The 18,993-nt window shown below is 48.4% G+C and overlaps 2 protein-coding genes across 4 annotated transcripts in view; one reads left to right on the forward strand and one right to left on the reverse strand.

Annotated features, from left to right (window-relative positions):
- The window catches only part of MROH1 (maestro heat like repeat family member 1), a 182,063-nt gene extending 175,829 nt beyond the window's left edge, over nt 1-6,234 (forward strand). For both annotated transcript variants that reach the window (XM_036741524.1, XM_036741523.1), the window contains 7 exons: nt 737-883; nt 2,121-2,309; nt 2,639-2,794; nt 3,545-3,679; nt 3,935-4,037; nt 4,473-4,538; nt 5,784-6,234. In XM_036741524.1, coding sequence (XP_036597419.1) covers nt 737-883; nt 2,121-2,309; nt 2,639-2,794; nt 3,545-3,679; nt 3,935-4,037; nt 4,473-4,538; nt 5,784-5,869 — 882 coding nt within the window. In that variant the 3' untranslated portion in view covers nt 5,870-6,234. The remainder of the gene's footprint in view (nt 1-736; nt 884-2,120; nt 2,310-2,638; nt 2,795-3,544; nt 3,680-3,934; nt 4,038-4,472; nt 4,539-5,783) is intronic.
- A 1,831-nt stretch (nt 6,235-8,065) lies between these two features.
- The window catches only part of BOP1 (BOP1 ribosomal biogenesis factor), a 74,089-nt gene continuing 63,161 nt past the window's right edge, over nt 8,066-18,993 (reverse strand). The window contains exons 4-17 of one of the 2 annotated variants that reach the window (XM_036740799.1): nt 15,820-15,974; nt 15,500-15,617; nt 15,243-15,344; nt 14,872-15,084; nt 14,520-14,681; nt 14,040-14,120; nt 13,791-13,860; nt 13,430-13,562; nt 12,462-12,642; nt 12,073-12,361; nt 11,855-11,939; nt 9,860-9,967; nt 9,483-9,646; nt 8,101-8,624 (exon numbers count right to left, since the gene is read on the reverse strand). In XM_036740799.1, coding sequence (XP_036596694.1) covers nt 9,493-9,646; nt 9,860-9,967; nt 11,855-11,939; nt 12,073-12,361; nt 12,462-12,642; nt 13,430-13,562; nt 13,791-13,860; nt 14,040-14,120; nt 14,520-14,681; nt 14,872-15,084; nt 15,243-15,344; nt 15,500-15,617; nt 15,820-15,974 — 1,851 coding nt within the window. In that variant the 3' untranslated portion in view covers nt 8,101-8,624; nt 9,483-9,492. Of the gene's footprint in view, nt 9,647-9,859; nt 9,968-11,854; nt 11,940-12,072; nt 12,362-12,461; nt 12,643-13,429; nt 13,563-13,790; nt 13,861-14,039; nt 14,121-14,519; nt 14,682-14,871; nt 15,085-15,242; nt 15,345-15,499; nt 15,618-15,819; nt 15,975-18,993 lie in introns of both variants that reach the window. The other variant, XM_036740798.1, reaches the window with a different exon arrangement.

An 18,993-nucleotide genomic window follows, 5' to 3' on the forward strand; every position in this document is an offset into this window, starting at 1 on the left:
TTCTTCAAGAACAGGTCATGCATTGGGCCAGCTAGGTGGCACAGTGAGTACAGCACTGGCTCTGGAGTCAGGAGGACCTGAGTTCAAATTCGGGCTCAGACACTTGACACATGTACTAGCTGTGTGACCTTGGGCAAGTTACTTAACCCCAATTGCCCTTCCAAAAACAAAAAAAAAAAACCAAAAAAAAAAAGAAAGAACAGGTCATATAGGCTAATCTTCTCTTCTCTTTTGACATGGGTACTAAACCAATAGTGGATCAGGTGAATGTTATACATATAGTTTACTTAGATTTTAGCAAAGTTTCTTTTATTTAAAGCATGAATTCTTAACCTTTTTTCCCTACAGATCCCTTTGGCAGTATGGTGAAGCCTATGAATCCCTTCTCAGAATGTTTTTAAATGTTACAAAATAATATACATAGGATTATGTATATCATGCAAAGGAGACAAACTGAATTGAAAGTTATCATATATGTATGTACGTGTGTGTGTGTATACACACACACACACACACACATTTTTAAGTTCATGCGCCCCTGACTTCTTAACCTTTTGGGTTTTTTGAGTTGGGTTTTGAGAGTAAAAGCTGTCTGAAAATGGAATGGTTTGCCTTAGGAGGTATCGTGTTCCCTGTCAGTGGAAGCATTCAGAGATGGGGATAGGAGCTGACCAAAGATGATCCGTCAGGTTCCTTTCAGACCTGAGGTTTCATGATTCTTTGATTTGTTTTTCAGCTGTTAAGCAGCAATGTGGTAAACGATCTAATCCTCCTTGAGTCTCTGTTGGACAACACAATGGGTAGGCAGAAGGATGTGTGCACGAATGTACGCAGGTTGGTCCTTCGTGGGCTGGCCAACATCGCTACAGGATCCCCAGACAAGGTGAGGGGCTGCATGGCCTATAAAGATGTTCTTGAGGGCTCTGAATCATGATGCCTATCACCCACCACGGGGAGGGGAGAGCTGACCATTGGCTCACAGGGGAGGTGGTAGAAGCTCAGACATGTTCAGGAAGTAGACAAAGACCAGATAGGTAGCAAGCAATGGTGAACCTGGCCCCCTGGAGCTTCCTTTATTCAGTGTCTAACTATCCCTTGCATTCTTGGGTCTCTTGGGGGCTTTGATAGTGTTGAGTTGGGCTTGAAGTGACAGTGCAAATGTGTAGATAGAGATGAGGGGCAGAATCCAAAAGAGAGGCACAGGGTAGGAGTGTTGACTTGGAAGTAAATGGCGTAAGTATGATAGCTAAAACCAGGAGAGAGACTGAGAATGTAGAAAAGAGAGGAGAGGAGAGGACTGAGCCTTGAGAGAAGCAGCTGAGTAGCAAAGTGGATAAAGCACTGGGTCTGGAGTCAAGAAGATCTGAGTTCAGATCTGCCTCATACACTTCCTAGCTGTGTGACCCTGGGCAAGTCTCTTAACCTGTTCGCCTCAGTTTCCTCTTCTGTGAAATGGGGATCCTAACGGTACCTCTCTCCCAGGGTTGTTGTGAGGATCAAAGTGAGTAGTTGTAAAGTCCTTAGTGACCCATAAAAGTGCTAAGTAGATGGCAGCTCTAGCTTTACAGCGAGGGACACTGCCTTTAAGGGGCAGAAGGAATAAGAAACTGAGGAGTTGTCAGGAAAGCTGCACAAGAGGGAATTCAAGGAGGGTTCAGGTAAACAGATTTATCAAGCTCCTCCGATGTTCTTCAAGGCTCTGTTGAGTTCAGTGTTTTATCAAAGACTTGGGTGTAGGCAGAGATGACAGGAAGTTGGGAGGGATAGTTAACACACTGGGTAGCAGAAACAGGATTCAAAAGAAACCCGGACCCATCTGAGCTGGGGATACACAGAGGAGCACTCGGCAGTTTGCAGTGAAGCTCTTTCTTCTTAGGGGAGGGGTCCTCATCCCTTTATTACAAATGATAAGACTGAGGCACAGAGATAAGTGGCTGCACAAGAACACACAGCTAGGGAGAAAGCATCTGGAAAAGAAAACTCTTAAAGAAGATGAACTCATGACCCAGGGCCCTGAGCTATGTACCCACGTAGGCTATGGTGGGATCAGGTATAGGAAGTAGGGCACTTGTCCAGAGCCTTGTGGATAGGTCGTTTCTTCTCATTCCTGCCTCCTACAGGTACGGAAGCATGGCCCACAGCTCCTCACGGCTATGATCAATGGGCTGGATGACAAGGACGACCCCCACAACCTGGTGGCCCTAGAGGCCATGTTGGGCCTCTCTCGATTGCTGGATTTGGCAGAAGAATGGGATGTTCGCTCCATCCTGCTGCACATTACCATCCGCATCCGCCCCTTCTTTGACAATGTAATCTGGGAAGAGGAGAAAGTGGGGGGGAAGCTGTGGATTGGAGCTTGGTGAAGGAAACTTCCTTCACCAGGGTCTGTCTGATGGGCAGGACTGGCTGAGGGGGACTCCTAGGGAGCTGTACCAAGTGGGACCAACCCAATGTGAACATATGTACCTGAGTCCTCTAATAGAAGGCCTTTTTTGACCTTAGGTTTGGTTAGGAATAAGTAGGAGGCTTAGAGGGCTATGAGCCAATACCAGACTATACACAGTATAGCATACTGGAGCTCAGAGCAGAAGGTGGAACAGGGCCTGGGATCTAATTACTGTGCTCCTCACTCCCAAAGGAACGGGATGAGTTCCGGAGTTCATCTATCAACCTCTTTGGACACCTGAACAAGTTCTGCCATGGGAACTGCGAGGATGTCTTCTTTGAGCAGATCATCAATGGGCTGGTGAGCCTGTTACTGCACCTGCAGGACCCCAAGCCTCCCGTTGTCAGTGTGAGTAACAAAGGCAAGGGGATGGGGAGGGGAGCATAAGGTCATCTTTTTGATAGGGAGGGACTAGCACAAACTATCCATGGGGGCATTACTAGGCTGGGGTTTACTGGCTACATTTCTTTCTCAAAGACCATGCCTTAAACCCAATTCACTCTGGAGCTCATTGATTGGACAACAGTAGATCCCTGCCCAGGCACCACTTCATGTTTATTTTTTGGGCCCTCCTGGCTCAGAGTGAATATAAATAGTAACTGTCTCTCTTTTGGACAGCAACTCTGAGGGTCTTCCTCTCCCAGTTTAATTTTTTTTTTTATTAAAGGGGCCATCCCTTGACTCACTTCTTAAAGAGGCCTCCCTCACTCAAAACGAGAACTTGAAAAGACCTTAGCTTAAATGGGCCAAGATCTCCCACTGTTTCCTGGGCCATCTCCAGTCGTCCTCATCCACATCTGGCCACTGGACCCAGGTGGCTCTGGAAGAGAAAGTGAGGCTGGTGACTATGCACAGGCCTCCCTCACTTAAATCCAATTCACCTGCAAGTCACGTCATCATCTCCCTGATGTCATGGTCCTCTTCAAGAATGAAGGACAAACCACACACAACCAGGCTAGGGAGGTGTGAGTTTCTAAGTGCCTGTTTCCCTTCCAGTGTGCTTTTTGGATTGGATGGCAGCTATAGACTAAATGTAAGGGGATTTCCAGGGTGAAGAACATGGTGAACCCTCTGAGCCCATGCTTGCTCTGCTTCCAGGCCTCTAAGTTTGCCCTGCGCATGTGTGGCCCTAATATGGAATGTGAAGAGCTAACATCCTTGTTTGAGAAGCAGCTGCATGATGGGCGTGGGCTACACTTTGGGGAGTTCATGAATGATACCAGCAAATACCTGGTGAGGCCTGGGCCAGTGGGTAAGGTCTGGGGCTGATGGGGAAAGCCTGGGGTAAACCAGGCCTCTGGTAGTAGAAAAGTTGGGGGTAAGGAGTGGGAAGGCCTGATTTTGCAAGTTCTGTGTATGACTACTGGGGGGCTAAGGGGGTAGGGATAGGGTGGGTTCGGATTGGAGAAGAATCCGGGCTGGAGCTGGTTCTGGAAGGGAAGAAGGTGTTCTGGGCCAATGATGAGCCCAGCTCTGTGCTGCTCCCAGATGCAGAACTTCCCTGACACACTGGGCCGTCTTGTCAGTACGAACTTGTTCTACTTCAAGAGCTGCTGGGAGGACATCCGGGCCGCTGCCCCCATGTTCATTGGTGAGCAGGGGTTGGTTTTCTTCCCCCACTTCTTAGCCTTTGGTAATATGGGGCTTCAGGGCTTTCAAGAGTAACAAAAAGGACTTAAAACCTCAACTCGAGTGATGGGGAACTATGGAACATTGCTGTTAGGTATTACTCTTCATGTGTTGCAAAACTCTTTTTTCTGTTTTTTATATAGGGTATGTGTATAAAAAAGGAGAGGGAGGGGCATATTCAGAAATAAAAACAACGGATGTTTTTTTTTTTAATAAAAAAGATTTGGCCAAAAGTCACCCTCACCATATCAACATAAAGTGGGGGCAGGTGGTAGGAGGGAGGCCTGTTTGTGCCTACCTTTTATTCATCTTGGCCTATTTGAATATATCCTTCTGTTCCCTCCTTGTATTTAAAGAGCCCTGAGATTACTTCTCCTCTTTCTTCTTTTCCTATCAGGTTTCTTAGTGCTCCATGCAGATCAAGTGGCTTGTGAACAGGTTGATCTGAACCAGCTTATCTCAGGTAAGAGGGTGAGGGGCAGAGGGAGGGAGGCCCAAGCTGAAGGAGACCAATGGGCTGTTTTGTTTGGGGGTGGGCTGATGTGCAGCAGACTTTGCACATTCGATCCAGACACTAGTAGGCTGTGGGGAAGATAGAGGGAAGGTGCTGGGCCTGTGCACAGACAAGACAGACATCCTGGAACTCTGAGCTGTTCATGGTGGCATTGGAAAAGTCCTCTAGCACTTCTTCCTGTCTCCTCAGCGCTGAACCCCCTCTTCTTCCTTTCAGTCCTGGGGAGATGTGAGCCTCTCCAGCCAGGAACTGCATTTCTCCCAGAGAACTGCTGGGTGATGAGCATTGTAGACTGGGCCCCTTTGCCTGTGTGGAGGTGGCTGGTGCATAATCCATGGGGAAGGAGTTACTGACACCATGGGTCCCAGAAAGGGGGCTGGGGTGGGTTAAGTGATTTTCCTGGATTTCAAGGATTTTTTCCCTGTCACTGGTGACCTCATCGTCTCTAGTAATTCACGGAAACTTCTGAGCTGTTCCAAAGGAGCTTAAAAAACACTAAAAAAGGAAAAACTATCTTTCCGTTGGCTCCTGGGGCTCTTGCAGAAAAGAGGCCTGTCTGTTAAAGAGTAGTTAGTCCCCTCCAGGGTGGGGGAGTGAGAGTGAGAGTGTGTGTGTAGCATGTGTGTGTATAGAGTGTGTGTGTGTAAGCGTGTGAGCACTTGGGAAAGCAAGTAATCACTGGAGTTAGCAGTTTGGGCTTGGACAGCCTTAGCTTCCTGTATTGAGTGGATTAGCCAAGCAGGGCCAGGCTCCCCCTCCTGCCTGGGTCCTGCACCCCCGGGAGCCAGCAGCTGGAAGAAGCAGCTCGAGGCAGAGGACGGCAGAGCAGGAAGCCAGCGGCACATAAATCAGGGGTTGGCGGGCCAGTGAGCAAGGGAGGGAATGTGGGAGGGAGGCCGGCAGTCGGTCGTCGGGCAGTGAGTTGAGCAGCTATCAAGGGGATTTGCAGGGACCTAGGAGCCTCAATTTCACAGTGTAAACAAGCTACTGGAAAAATACTCAAGAACTATGAAGAGGAGGAAAAGCGTTACCTGCCTTTTTAAAGTCCAGGTTCCAAACTGTGCTTACTGCCCCTTCTCTGACCTAATTTGTCTGCTCACCTGGGATTCCCCCCATGGGGTAGGCATTCATGCACGTCACAACCGCATATGACCTTCAGGTTCTTTCTTACCCAAACTTGTCTCTTCCCATTAGCTCTCCAGCTACTGCTGAAGGACCCAGCACCCACAGTGAGGATCAAAGCTGCAGAGACTCTGGGCCGTCTGGTCAAGTTTGCCTGAGCTGTGCGCAAGCCACTGGACCAGTCTTTCTATGAGAAAATGGACCAGATTTCTCAGAAACAACCCTCACTGCCCAGACACCCAGCTGTGGAACAGCTGGGTCCTGACATTCCTCATATCTCCACCCCCACCTCCCCCATTCCACGGCTCCAGCTCCTGGAGGTCATAAGGGTCACTACCTGAGTATCCTACAGCCACAGCTCCAAACCAGGTGTGGGTTAGGGGCTTTACAGACGGGACCAATCCCATCCTCTTCACCTCCAGCGGAGACTCAATCCAGGCAGGACCCAAAGGTGCTGGAAAAGAGGCTGTACATAGGACAGAGCATACTGTACTTATTTTTCAATAAAAGCTGTTTGCTCTTCCTTGGCTGGTAGTGTTTCTTCCCATCCCCCACCCCAGCTGTCTCCCCAGGGACCACTTCTGTCCTCATGGTAAAAGACATTTATTCCCTAACAGAACAAGTGACCAGCTCAGTGGACAAGGTAGATGCATTGGGAACTCATCGTGAAGTTATATTAAAGGAAGAACATTGATGATAGAAGCAACAAATAATTTAGGATGAATATAAAAAGTGGCAGTCCTGTATGAACAGTGTCAGGAAGCACTGAGGTTCAAAATGAGATCTTGCGATGAAAGGCAACTAAAGGGCTTTTAGGAACTCACTCCATTGTATGAATAACAATAGTGGAGAGAGAGAGAGAGAGAAGGCTAACCTGCTTTGGACTGGTAAAGACAATGAAGAGTTGACAGAGCCAAGACCCAAAATGAATGAGAACTGAATTCTTACCCAAGTTCACATAGGTACTGACGAGGCGAGAATTAAAACCCCAGATGCTGACTCCCAATCCACCACTCTCCACTGTACCTAGTTAGCTGTCAGTGAGTGACTTGGCAAACCCACCTTCCTGTTCTTTTTATCTGGGGTTATCTTTTTATCCGGGTTAAGTGACCTGCCCAGGGTAGAGTGTCAAGTGTCTGAGGTCAAATTTGAACTCAGGTCCTTCTGATTCCAGGGCCATTGCTCTATCTACTGTGCCACCTAGCTGCCTCCTTCCAGTTCTTTTAATGGCTGGTTGTGGTTTATCCAGGCTAGGAGACTTGAATTTGTTAAAGAAAAATAGGTCATGTTTCTTTTGCCATCTCACTCTTAAGTTCATGAGAAGATAGAAGTCTAATCCCCTTTCCCCATGATAGACAAGTCTTCTTCAGGTTAAACATCTCTAGTTCTTCTGGTATGACTTCCAGTCCCCTCATTCTGGCTGTTTTTTTCAGCTTGTCTGTGTCCTTTCTCAAATATGCGATACCAGACTTTGGATATGGAGGGGCTGACCAGGACAGAAGTCAGGGGAATGACCAGCTGTAGCAGAGTTAACAAAGGCTTAGCTTCCCTTGGGGAAGGGGCGGGGTGACAATCTTGTTGCCACATCGTACATGTATGCACACACACAATTGGACATTGAAGACATCCACTAACATCCCCAGACCTTTTTCCACTATCACCTATCCACCTCCATGCCCATCCTCTTCTGGTGCAGTACTTCCTTTCAGGCTGTGGCACGTCATTGGTCTTTCTTGAGGCTCCTGTCCAGCATTTTAGCTTTTCATCCCAGCTTGGTGCCATCCATGCCTGTTTTCTGTGCTTTCATTCAGGTTAAAGGTGAAAAATTTTGATTAGCACAGAGCCCAGAAAGATCTCTGCACTATTCCACAAGGGCCATCCCTTCTTCCTTCCCCCACCCCTCCCCCGGGCAGCTGATGGCTGACAGCAATTCCTTAGTGTCTTTGCTTTGGATCCAGTTATTCAGGCATTTCTGAATCCAGCTAACTCTACCATTCAGGGTTATTTGTCTCATCTGAGCAACAAGGATACTATGATACATTTCTGTCAAAAGTCTGGCTGAAATTCACCTGTGCCTAAAACATTCCTCTCATCTGCCGGTTTAGTCAGTGTTCAAAGGGGAAAAGGAAGTTACTCTGGCATGCCACATCCCTACCAAGACATCACAAATTATTGTTTAAAGACTGTCAGCCTGAAGATTCTACTCTCTTCCCTTTTGGAGTATTCAAGATGTGTCCCATTCTTTGATTTTTTTCCCCCAACACTTGTAGAATTTCAGATTTGGAAGAAATCTTAGAGGGCCTCTAGTGTGACCTCCCATTTTACAGATGGAATAACAGACTTGAAGAATTTTAGCAATCTGGATTCAGCCTAGGAGTTGATCAACAAGCGTTTATTAAGTAGCAGCTATGACTGCCAAGGTATAAAATACAGAAGGAAAACAGTCCTCGCCTTCGGACAGCTGACATCCCATTGGGGAAGACGGTATGTTTGGGGAGGCTGCTAGATGCAGTGGCTTGGGGGCAGGACAGAGAAATCACTACAAGCTTCACGTGGACAATGTCATGGAGTTAGGGAAAAAAACCAGGAATTCTGATTCCAACAGCTAAGAACAAAGAGCTTGCCAGGGTATGGAGGCACAGAGACAGGAGATAGAGAGTATCACATATGCAGAGCCACAAGTCAACCAGTTCGGCTCCTTTCACAAACCATGCTCCAGGCAAACTGTCCGGCCTGCAGCATCTTCAACTTGGCCTTCCTTCTCTTGCTGCTGCAACTAAAGCACCTGACTTCAGGCTGTTATTGGCCTCTCATGGAAAGCTTTTTCTGAGTTGAGAGCGCTTTCTTCCTCTCGGAATATCCATGCTTGTACTGATCCGGTTCCATGTTTTATCCCCAGCACAATGTCAGATCCTTGAGAGTAAAGGATTGGTTTTCTTTTTGTTTTTGGACCCCCAGCAACTGGTACACTGCTTTGCCCATGGGGCAGAAGTCACAGCAATTGGTAGAGCCACAGAGCAAGAGATCAATGGAACGGAAAGCTTCCTAATGACCAGTGCTTTCTAAAAGTGGAATGGAAAGCACTGAGTTTTTCCCCATCACTACATTTTCAAGGGGAAGCTGGATTTGGATGTTTGCTGGAGATGTTAAAAAATCAGGCAGAAGATGGAGACAGTTGGACTTGGGAGTCAGGAGGGCCTGAGTTCCAATTCTGCCTTAGATATTTCCTACTTCACACAGCTGTATCATATGAGATAACACATACATGTATAAAGTACTTAAAAGTACTCGCTCTAAAATGCTTGGTATTATTACCCTCCTGTAGTACTGATGTGTAGAAAGAACTCCCAGAATCAATAGGAGGTTGAATTAGACCAATGGTTCTTAACTTGGGGTGGACAGACCCATAAGAGGTGAGTGAATAGGCTCAGAATCTTTAAACTTGGAAGGGAAAAAAAGTAGATCTTTATTTCAATAATTCATTTCCTTTTGCAAGGTGATGTATTTTATTAAAAAAAAAATTTCTGAGAAGGGGCCTTTAAACTTCACCAGACTGAAAAAAGGTGAACTCCTAAATTAGAGGATGAAAGCCCTTTCCAACAATGAGATTCTATTTTATGTGCAGCAAGAGGCAGAAGCCTGGGTAGGACGTCAACCTTCTAAGTACTTTGACTTGCTGGATGGCTGATTATGCTTTAATCTTGCCAACCCCCCCTCTCCTAGACAGATAAAGCCAACAGCAAGAAATGTCCCTTGAACACCCCACCCTACCCTGTCATCCCTAGGTGAAGAGTCTAAGAGTGCCATCTGCCCCGCAGGAGAAAAGCCAGGGCTCGGTGGGGTGGAAGCTCACATCCAGCACCCCAAGGTCCCGGTGCATCATGTGGCCTTTGAGAACTTTCACTGGCACCAACAGCGGGTTCTGTAGAAGGTCACTGGAGAGGAAGAGAAAGGCTATGTCAGGGCCTGTGACTGGGGCAGATCACTTGGAGGGATAAGAGAAGGCTAGATGGAGGAAGGACTCTATCCCCTGAGGGCTGATGAAGGTAGGGGAGTGGGGGGTGGGGGGTGGCCCAGAGGAGAAAACAATGGGACAGAAGATGTGCCATTACTGTCCTACCTAGTCTGGCAAAGGGACTAGCACTTACTTGTAGACCATGCCATGGCAGACAATGACGCTGCCATCATCAGATCCGGAGGCAAAGAGCGGGTACCTTGGATGGAAAGCGACAGCCCTGAGGGCCTTCTTGTGGTGCCTGTGAAGTCCAGGGAAGAGGAGGGGAGAGTACATTTAAAATGTGCATCCCCAGACCTGCCTCATCTTAGCACTCTGGTATATGTGAACATATTAGTATGACCTTCACTTCCTCAATTTTTCCTTATTTCCCTGGTCTACCAACCTCTACACCAGCCTGACCCTTCCTCCAATTTGAATCCTCCGTCCTCCTGACCCTACGTTGATCTCACCCTGAGATAACCTACTACTTCTCTTTCTTAAGTGGCTGGAGGAAACCATGCATTTGTGTTGGCCAGGCCCACTACAAATTAAAGCAGGTAACCTCAAAAGGCCTTCATTCCTACAGACAATCTCTTTAATAATCTTTTATCTGACTATCCAAGGCTGTTCTACACCTTCTATTTTCTTAAGAACCTAACTACATCCACCCCCCCTCACCTCCCAGCAAATAACCTCTTCCTGCTCTCCTGAGAGTGACACCAACTAACATGTCTTCATCTATCTTGTTTCCTTCAATTTTTTTATACTTGAAACCAAGAATTTATTATATACAGCTTGCATTTTTAAAAATTAATAAGTTCAACATCAGTTTCAAAGCTATCCTATTTGTCTGTTTCTCCTTTAGAACTTCCTTCTGTTCTCTTCTATGTGTTTTGTATCTATTCAGTTTAAAAAAAATTTTTTGGCCAATTCAATTTTATTTCGTTTTCAATCTGTACATTTTTAAAAAAAGCTACAATGACCATTTTCTTTCTAGGGTGGTTTTTTTTGGTGGGGAGGAGGAATCCCTACTGTTAGTCCTCCTCTCTCAGCTTCAATCTTCCTTGCCCTTAAGCCTTGAAATACGTTTTGGTTTCCCTCATAATAATTATTTTTCAAAACCTTCCTGTCACCCCCTCAAGCTGTGAACTCTTCCCCCCTTCTTTTCACAGCCCAACTTCTAGAAAAAGCCACCCATACTCCCATCACCCCCAAGGCACTCCTCTGTTTTGGTTGCTGGCATCACCGTTCTCTTAAGTAACCCAGGCTCATAAGTTCATCCTTAACATTTCCTGCTCTTGTACTGTGTCACCACTGCCCATCCCAGTTGTCAAAACCTACTGTGTCTACCTCCATACTGCCAGCCTCACCCCTGTCCCTGAAACCTTTTCTAGAATACCATTATTCTAGGCCAGGTCCTCATCACCTCTCACCTAGAATATTAGCTTCCTAACCTGTCCCTCCTCCAAAGCGCTTCCCAAGTCATCCTCCTAACACACAACTCTGATACCATCATTCCACTACCTAGATCTTCAATGGCTTCCACCAGCCAAGTACTGAACAACCCTAGGGAGAGAAGGTCAGCCATAGTCTGGCAACAAGCTATCTTTTCAGTCTCGTCTCATATTGCTTTTGCCTCCATGTATTCCCTTCCATTGGTTATCCACTTCACCATCCCTCATTCTCAGTCCCCACTGGCCCTCTGATTGTCTGGACCCGTGACCCATAGGTCACACATGCCTAGGAGATTTCTCTTTCTTTCTGCTGATGACTCCTCTCCCTCTTCCTTCAAAATGGGACTGAGGACTTTCCCCCTCCATGACGCTGTCCTGAAATTCCCCTCTCCAGGGGCAAGTCCTCAGCATCTTTCCTGGGCTTCTCTACTGCACTTGGCTTCCTTTGCATTGTGGCTCTGCCTCCTACTAGCTGTCTACCTTGAGTGAATCACTTCACTGCTCAGGGCTTTAGTTTTCCCTATCTATAAACAAAAGGGCTGGACTAGACATCAATTCCTGATCCTATGATCCCCTGTTTTAATTATCTGTGATGAAGCCTTTTCCTTTGCTCAGATGGCAAGCTCCTTGAGAGCAAGATCTGTGCTGAAAGAACAAGCAGTAATACTGTTCATTTATTAACACCCCCTTACCTTAGCACCTTGTAGGGCTTGGTTGAAAGATCAAGGTCAAACCAGATCAGTTTGCTATCATAGCTGCCACAGATTACATTGTCTCCTGTGTGGGTAAAAAGGGGAGACAAGGGCCTAGGTCATCCAGAGTCCCCAGCTTCCACTTCATCTTCGCCACCAGGGTACTTGAGATGGGTGGGAAGGTGAGACCAGGTCATCCCCCAAAGCCATTCTTTTACCTTGGGGGTGTATAGCAAGGCTAGACACCCATTTGCAGTTAGGCATTAACTTCTTTGTGAGTTCCTGGCGAAGCAGGTGGTAGAGACGGAGGCTGCGCTGAGAAGCCACAAAGAGGAAGGGTCGAGAGGGGTGGAAGGCCACACACTGCACCTGACCATGGCTTCGACGGAAGGGGCTTTGGCTGCGCCTACGGCTCACCTGGTGCATTAACACCTGTGTGTGCTCAGCAGCTGCCACCACCGAAGCCAGGTAATCCCCACGTCCATGCCAGGCTACCTGCTTCACTGGCTGAAGAGAAAGGAAAGGGAGAGAGGATGAGATCCAAGGGAGACAAGCTAATAAGGCTCTGCACCATGGTGCATCCCATTCCCTCTCCTATCAGTGGTACCTTGTTATGATGGATTCGCAGCCTAAGGCCGTGTTCATACTCTTCAGGTGAAGCCTCCTGCCATTCCACAGGTTGCCCAGCAGGTTCTTCAGGGGGTGAGAATGCACTCAGCAGCTGGTCTGTGCTGCTTGTCACGGACAGGTCCTCCAGACCTGGATTCAGCAGCAGCACTGACTCAGCACTGTGGAGATCCATGAAGAGAGAAATTCCTTTCAGAACCTAGCCCTCCCTGCAGCCCCACCATTCTCCCAACAGCTCCCAGAGATAGAAACGTCATGGATAGTAATTGCTCATATTTCTATAGTAACTACAAAGGTCTTTCCTCACCCTATGAGGAAGTACGTACATAGGATTACTGTTCACATTTAACAGATCCTGGCTAGTAAGTAGAGTCTGGAATCAAACCTAAGTCTCCTAAAACCAGTGCTGCCTCTGCTACACTATACTACATCGTGGAAGGAGAAAAAAAAAGTCCCTTCCTGCTATGCTTCTGGTGGGAATTGTATGATTTTAATGCCAGATGTGGAGTACTAGAAGTAGGTAAACCTTAAAGCTCTAAGTGGTCATCACTGACTCTATGGGAGCTGAGCTCTGCCTCAGGGAGCCTGTGATGTGGCCTGCTAAGAAGGGAAGCACTCGCTGATCCCCAAGAACTGCTGAGAAAAGCAAGTGGGGAGGTTCCAAATGTCAGCCAGACTGAGGCAATATGAGGAGATAACTTGGTCACTTGTGATCTGAGTACAAATCCTGCTTTGGACAGAGTGACCACAGATAGGTCACTGGACCTCTCAAAGGCTTAGTTTTTTCTTCTTGCAACTTCCATGTGTGTCATCGAAAAGGAGTTTGCAAGTCACAAAGTGCTATACAAATGGGAGCCACTACTAGTTTTCCTCAGGGCAAAATACCAGCAGGCTCTCCTAGTTGAAGCTGGCAAGAAGATGCCAAGGCTCCAGGCCCCACTCACTCACACAGCCACAGCTACAAGACAGATGGCAGGATTGGGATTCCAGGCGATGCTCTTCACCACTCCAGACACAGGAATCGTCTTCAGGCACCGACTGGTGTTGACTTCCCACAGTCGTACCGAATGATCGTCTGAGCCTACAGAAGCCCAGTCTTGTCACCAGAGGGGCAATTCCCCAACACCTGTCCCCCAAAGTCTTACCCTAAGTGCAAGACAAAACTCTGGCCCTATGAATTTGAGTACCAGCTCCCTGACCCAGCACCTGCAGAGCAATATGCTTTCTGCAGCAGTAAGATGAGGACAACAGTCCCAGCTAGGAGGGCACGCCTCTCAGCATCCTCCTCTCTCTTCCCCCTTGAACGTACCTGAAGCTAGCCAAGAGCCACTGGGCGAAACACTGAGGCATCGTACCAAGTCACTGTGGCCCCTGTATACCTGTAAGAAAGGAAAAAGGATGTGCTAAGTCCTTAAGGATAGGGAAGAAAGTAGAGATCGCTCAGGCTGAGAAGGATTAGAATAGAGCCTTAGGCCACTCCCACAGCAGGACTGCTACTCCCTATCTTATTGCACCTTCTCTCCCCTCCCCCCCAATCCTTTACTCTGATCCCCATTACCATGGATTGGGTAGTGGGAAACGGCTGCAGGTCCCGGGGTTTGGGCAGTTTGGGGATCAGATCTTCAGGGTCCACATTCACCTAGAACATAGCACACAGAGGCCTATTACACTCTAGCCCTGACTCCAGCTTCAGGCTCCTGTAATGTGTGACTTAGGAGGCGTGAGGGAGGTGTATAGTCTCTGCACAGATATCCCTAATAATGTCAGATTGGGTATGCCTGATATAAGAAATAGACTAGTGGGAGAGGGAGGTGTGGTACCGAGTTGCTGACACCAGCCCCTCTAACTTAGTCTCTTGAACAATACTCACATTTTCTAGGCTCTAGCCCATTTTTCCAACCCCAACCCCGCCAGTCTTAATATCATACAAAACATGCATGCTCTGATACTGAAGGCTGGAGGAAAAAGCCTGGCTCCTCTGTTCCTTAAACGGCCCCCCTCAACTTCAGCCACCACATTCAAGTGCTCCCAACCACACCCTCATCTTGCGCTGGCGAGGGCACAGGTAAAGGTCAAGGCAGCGTTCAAAGCGTTCGTGGATGAAGCGGCCATACGCGGGCACTGCCCTGAGACACCGAAACTGCTGAGGCAAGAAGTTTAACTTCCTCTCTCCAGGCTCTTGCTGCTCCCAGGCCAGTCGCTGTGGGCATAAAATCAGTAAGAGTCAGGCTCCATAGCCTGGGACATCTACCTTGAGGTAAAGGGGGTAGGAGAGAAGATCAGAGGAAAAAGAAAGATAGCGCTTCTTGCTCCCTAAAAGCCAAGAGGCTGCCTGACACAGCTCCACAGTCCCCACCAACCTCGCTCTAGGGTCCCTGCTTCCAACTCACCTCCTCCTCACTGAGTAAATACTCAGGTGGGGGGTTGTATGATTCAGCATGGCCAGGCAGTGCCATTTTCGGGGCAGGCACATGCATTTTGTGGCGCCCCAAGATGGCATTGGGGTCTTCTTGGGCCCACAGGTCGTAGTATTGGGGAGTGAGGTCCCTCGGCCGTCGTGGCTGAATCCAACCCATCTTGATGGCATGGACCATCCGGGAGACCTGGAACAACAGACAGGGTGAGAAGCAAGGAGCAAAGTGGAACACGGGGAAGGCCTCTGGTGGGAGAAGGGTGATCAGGTATGAGAGAGGCCAAGGGCTGAAGGGGCAGATGTGTGGGAGGAATCCAGGACAGGAGGTCATAGAAGGGATGAGCTTACCTTCTCCTTTTCGATGAGGGATGGGATGAAACTGCGTTTGTCAGCAGGACGGTTGGTCACTGGGTGGATCATCATATTCCCACTGAAGAAATCTATAGCTGGCTGGTAGCAGGCGAGGGAGGGGGAGAGGGAGGGAGAGGGGGAGAGAGAGAGAGAGAGAGAAACAATGTTCTTCCTTCCCCCAAGCTGAGAATCAAGCACTGTTAACCTTTCTGTGCCTCATCCCCCTCTTCCAATTCTCCCTCCCTACCCCATACCTCATAGGGATCATAACTGGCATCTCCAAACTGGCCCTTCTGTAGCCTCTGTACCAGAGCAACCTGTTCATCCGTCAACCTCACATCCTGCCCTGTCATCTTGTCCTGTACTGTCCGCCTGTAGGAGCAGGAGTAGAGAAAGGTGGGTCAGAGAGGGATTTGGAGACCACCCAATGCCTGATTCCATGCCTGAGGACACTACCTCCTAGTTCTAACATGATTCCCAGAAGAAAGGGTCCCCTCCTACTGTCCAATCACCCACCCTCTTACTGACCTTCCCCTCCACTGCCCACAGTCACTGCCCCCATTGCCCAACTGACCAGTAGTCAGGGTCATCCATCTTATCCAGGAAGTGATCCAGTTCATCTCGGCTACGCAGGGGTTTATAGATTCTTTTCCCATCGAGGTCATAGCCAATGTGGGGAAAATCCTCATACCATTCCAGAGGGATATTCCCCACTGTATTCCGGATGTCCTATGTAGGGGTTGTAAGATAGGGTAGAAACATCAGCTCACAAGTGGGATGAGGCCACACAAACCACTCCATTGGACCAAGTGTCGACTGGGGAGACTGTTCTGTAGTCCCACTGCTGCATTCCATCTTCTGGATTGGCCTCTGTCTCTCCTGTCCCTCAGAGGTTAGGAATCTGTCCATTTTGTTTCAGCCAACGTTTTATGTTGTATAGTTTCCAGATCTGAAAACCCCACCTCCTTGTCCCTTCCTCCCTCTTCTATTCAGACCCTCCCTCCATTTCAACCACTCCCCCCCCAAAAAGCCTTGGATTTCTTGGCCATGGCCTTGGGAAGCCACAGCAGTGACCTCATTGCCCGCTTGCTCATTGCCCTGGCATGTGGGCCAAGTACCTGCTGCCAGGGCTGGGGGTACTGAGCCAAGAGCCATTCACTAGAGGGCAGAAGGGGAGGAGGGGGTATACAATGTGGAAACAGGCACAGGAAGACAAAATACTAACAGCTTATCCCACCCAACTCCAGTATCTCTGAGCTCCCAAGGGGTCAGCATTCTTGCCCGGTGAAGAGTTCTCCGCAAGTGGGAATCCTGCAAGCTTCTGACTATACCCCTGGCTGGCTGGTTGGCTGGCACTGGAAAGGGAGGAGGGAGAAGTAGGGAACACAGGTGTCTCCCACACCCAAGACAGAGATGTAAGCTCTCCCATGGAATTGGATAGTCTGAGTCCAAGCCCTTCCCCCCCACCATCTGGTCTCCATAAACACCCCTGAGGAACACACACCCCATGAGGCCAAAAGGACGGAGAACTAAAAGAAGGGAATAAGACCTATGGGAGTGGGGGGAGAAGCCTTGAATTCCCTTCAATATTCACAGCCCATCCTGATTCCTAGTAATCTTAGGAAGAAGTTCCTCCAATAGGGCACCAAAATGGGTCCGAAAAACTGCTTTAAAACCAGAGGCTGCCTGTCTCTGTGAGAGAATCATGGCATGGGGAAGGGAGACTGTCTCTTCTCTCTGCTTCCACTCTCCAGTAGCAGCAGAAGCTGTTCTTGGATATGGCCTCCTTTCCCTCCCCACTCCGCAATCATATTGCCTTCTCTGAGGATTCCGGGAGTGAGCTCAGCCTCTATGGGCTGTCTCCTCCACCCCCACCCTATCTTCTCTCCTTCGAAGATCTGCCGTCACCACTCTGCACCCTCCCCAATCCCCTCCTCCCCAAGTCTGGGAGCTGAGCTTGGCCAGAGTCAAAATTGCATTCCGAGACGCACATTCCTGGCAGAAGCTCCCGCCAGCCACCACTACGCACACTGCTCCTCCCTAGTTAAAGGCATCCTTCCCCAGCCTCGGATACCATGACACTTCCTTCAACAGTATAACACATGCAGGCAGGCGGGGGGCAAAGGTGGGCTGGGAGAAGAAGAAAGGATCCTACTAGGTGCTTGGAGGTGACAAAGGAATGGGAAAGGGAACAAGACTTCAGCTTGAAACCCTAGGAAAGGCAAAGGATCAGGGTCATCTCTCACTGGAGTTTAGGGGGTAAGGAAAGGGGACACAGGGTCCATCTTTGCTGTCTTATGACAAATCAGTGGGTCCCTGCCTGGAACTTGCCAATCCTAGAGAGAGATTATTTTATGGGCGTTGCCCCCATATGCAGGGTGGCACAGTAAACAGAGAGAGCTGGCCTCAAAGTCAGGAAAATCTGGGTTCAAGTCCGAATTAGACATAGTGGCTGTGGCTGCAGGCAAGTCATTTAACCTCTTAAGAACCTCAGACAACTCTAAGACTCTTTAAGTTGCAGAAGAAGTCCTGATCTGCAGAGGTAGGAGATTCCCCATGAAGAATTTCCTAAACCAGCAAAACCACATCTGGACCCCTGTGCCTTTAAAAAAAAAAAATCCCCTTTACCAGGTGTCCTTCCATCCCTGAGGGCTGTGTGTGTATATGTATGTATGTGTATATGCATGTGTATGTATGTATATGTGTTTTTGCATGCATATGGGAGAAAATGGGTATGCGTAATTGAGATATGTGAGTGCGTGACAAAGTGAGTGTCACTGTGTGTATCATTAATCACCCACAATTCTGCAGCACTCTGAAGTTTACATGATGCGTTTCTCAAACAACCCTATGAGGCGATAGATGGTGAGTCAACACACATTTATGAGGTGTTTCACACTGTGCCTATCACTGTGCTAAGTACTGGTGAAAAAAGATAAGGCAAAAACATGGACCCTGCCTCACAGAAGCTCACATCTGAGCAAGACAAGCATGTATATCTGTGATCTCTGCAGTTTAAATGGGAGGTCATCTTAGAAAGAAGGCCTAGGACTAGAGGGAGACCAGCAAAAGCCCCTTTTGTGAAAGACCCTGAAGAAGTTAGGAAAACTATGAGGCAAAGGGAAGGGGAAAACCTATTCCAGGGATGGGGGCCAGCCACGAAAAGGCCCAGGGACCTCGAGTGTCACTGATGAGAGAGAAAGGGAGGGGAGTCAAGTGTAGGACTGGAGAGGAAGGAAGGGACCAGGTCAGGGAACAGGCACCCATGGAGCTCATCGAGGGGCATGTGCTCAGACAGATGCTTTACAAAATACCAATGGAAGCTAAGGAGAGGACAGACTTGAATGGAAAAAGACTTGAGGAGGAGGCCCCTGCAATGGTCTAGGCATAAGGTGAAAAGAGCCACAAACAGGTCTCCCTGTGGCTGTGGGACAGGAGGGAAGGGGACACAGACACACAAGGGATCTTGTGAAGGCATAAATTGTGACAAAGTCTGGTAACACACTAGGTGGAGTTGAGCCCTGGTGACTAGGAAGATGGGTCCTCTCCAGAAATGGGGGTGTTCAAGGTGTCCAAGAGAAGCTGGATATAGAAATCTGGGAATAATTGGCATAGAGACAGACTGTAATTGAACCCATAGGACCCGATGAGACCACCAAACAGTAGTATAAACTCTTACCACCCACCCCTACTTCAGAGAAGAGATGGAGAAAAATTCAATGACTTGTGGAAGGTGAGATTTGAACCT

The sequence above is a fragment of the Trichosurus vulpecula genome, chromosome 1 (genome assembly GCF_011100635.1).
Source record: "Trichosurus vulpecula isolate mTriVul1 chromosome 1, mTriVul1.pri, whole genome shotgun sequence".
NCBI classification, from domain to species: Eukaryota; Metazoa; Chordata; class Mammalia; order Diprotodontia; family Phalangeridae; genus Trichosurus; species Trichosurus vulpecula.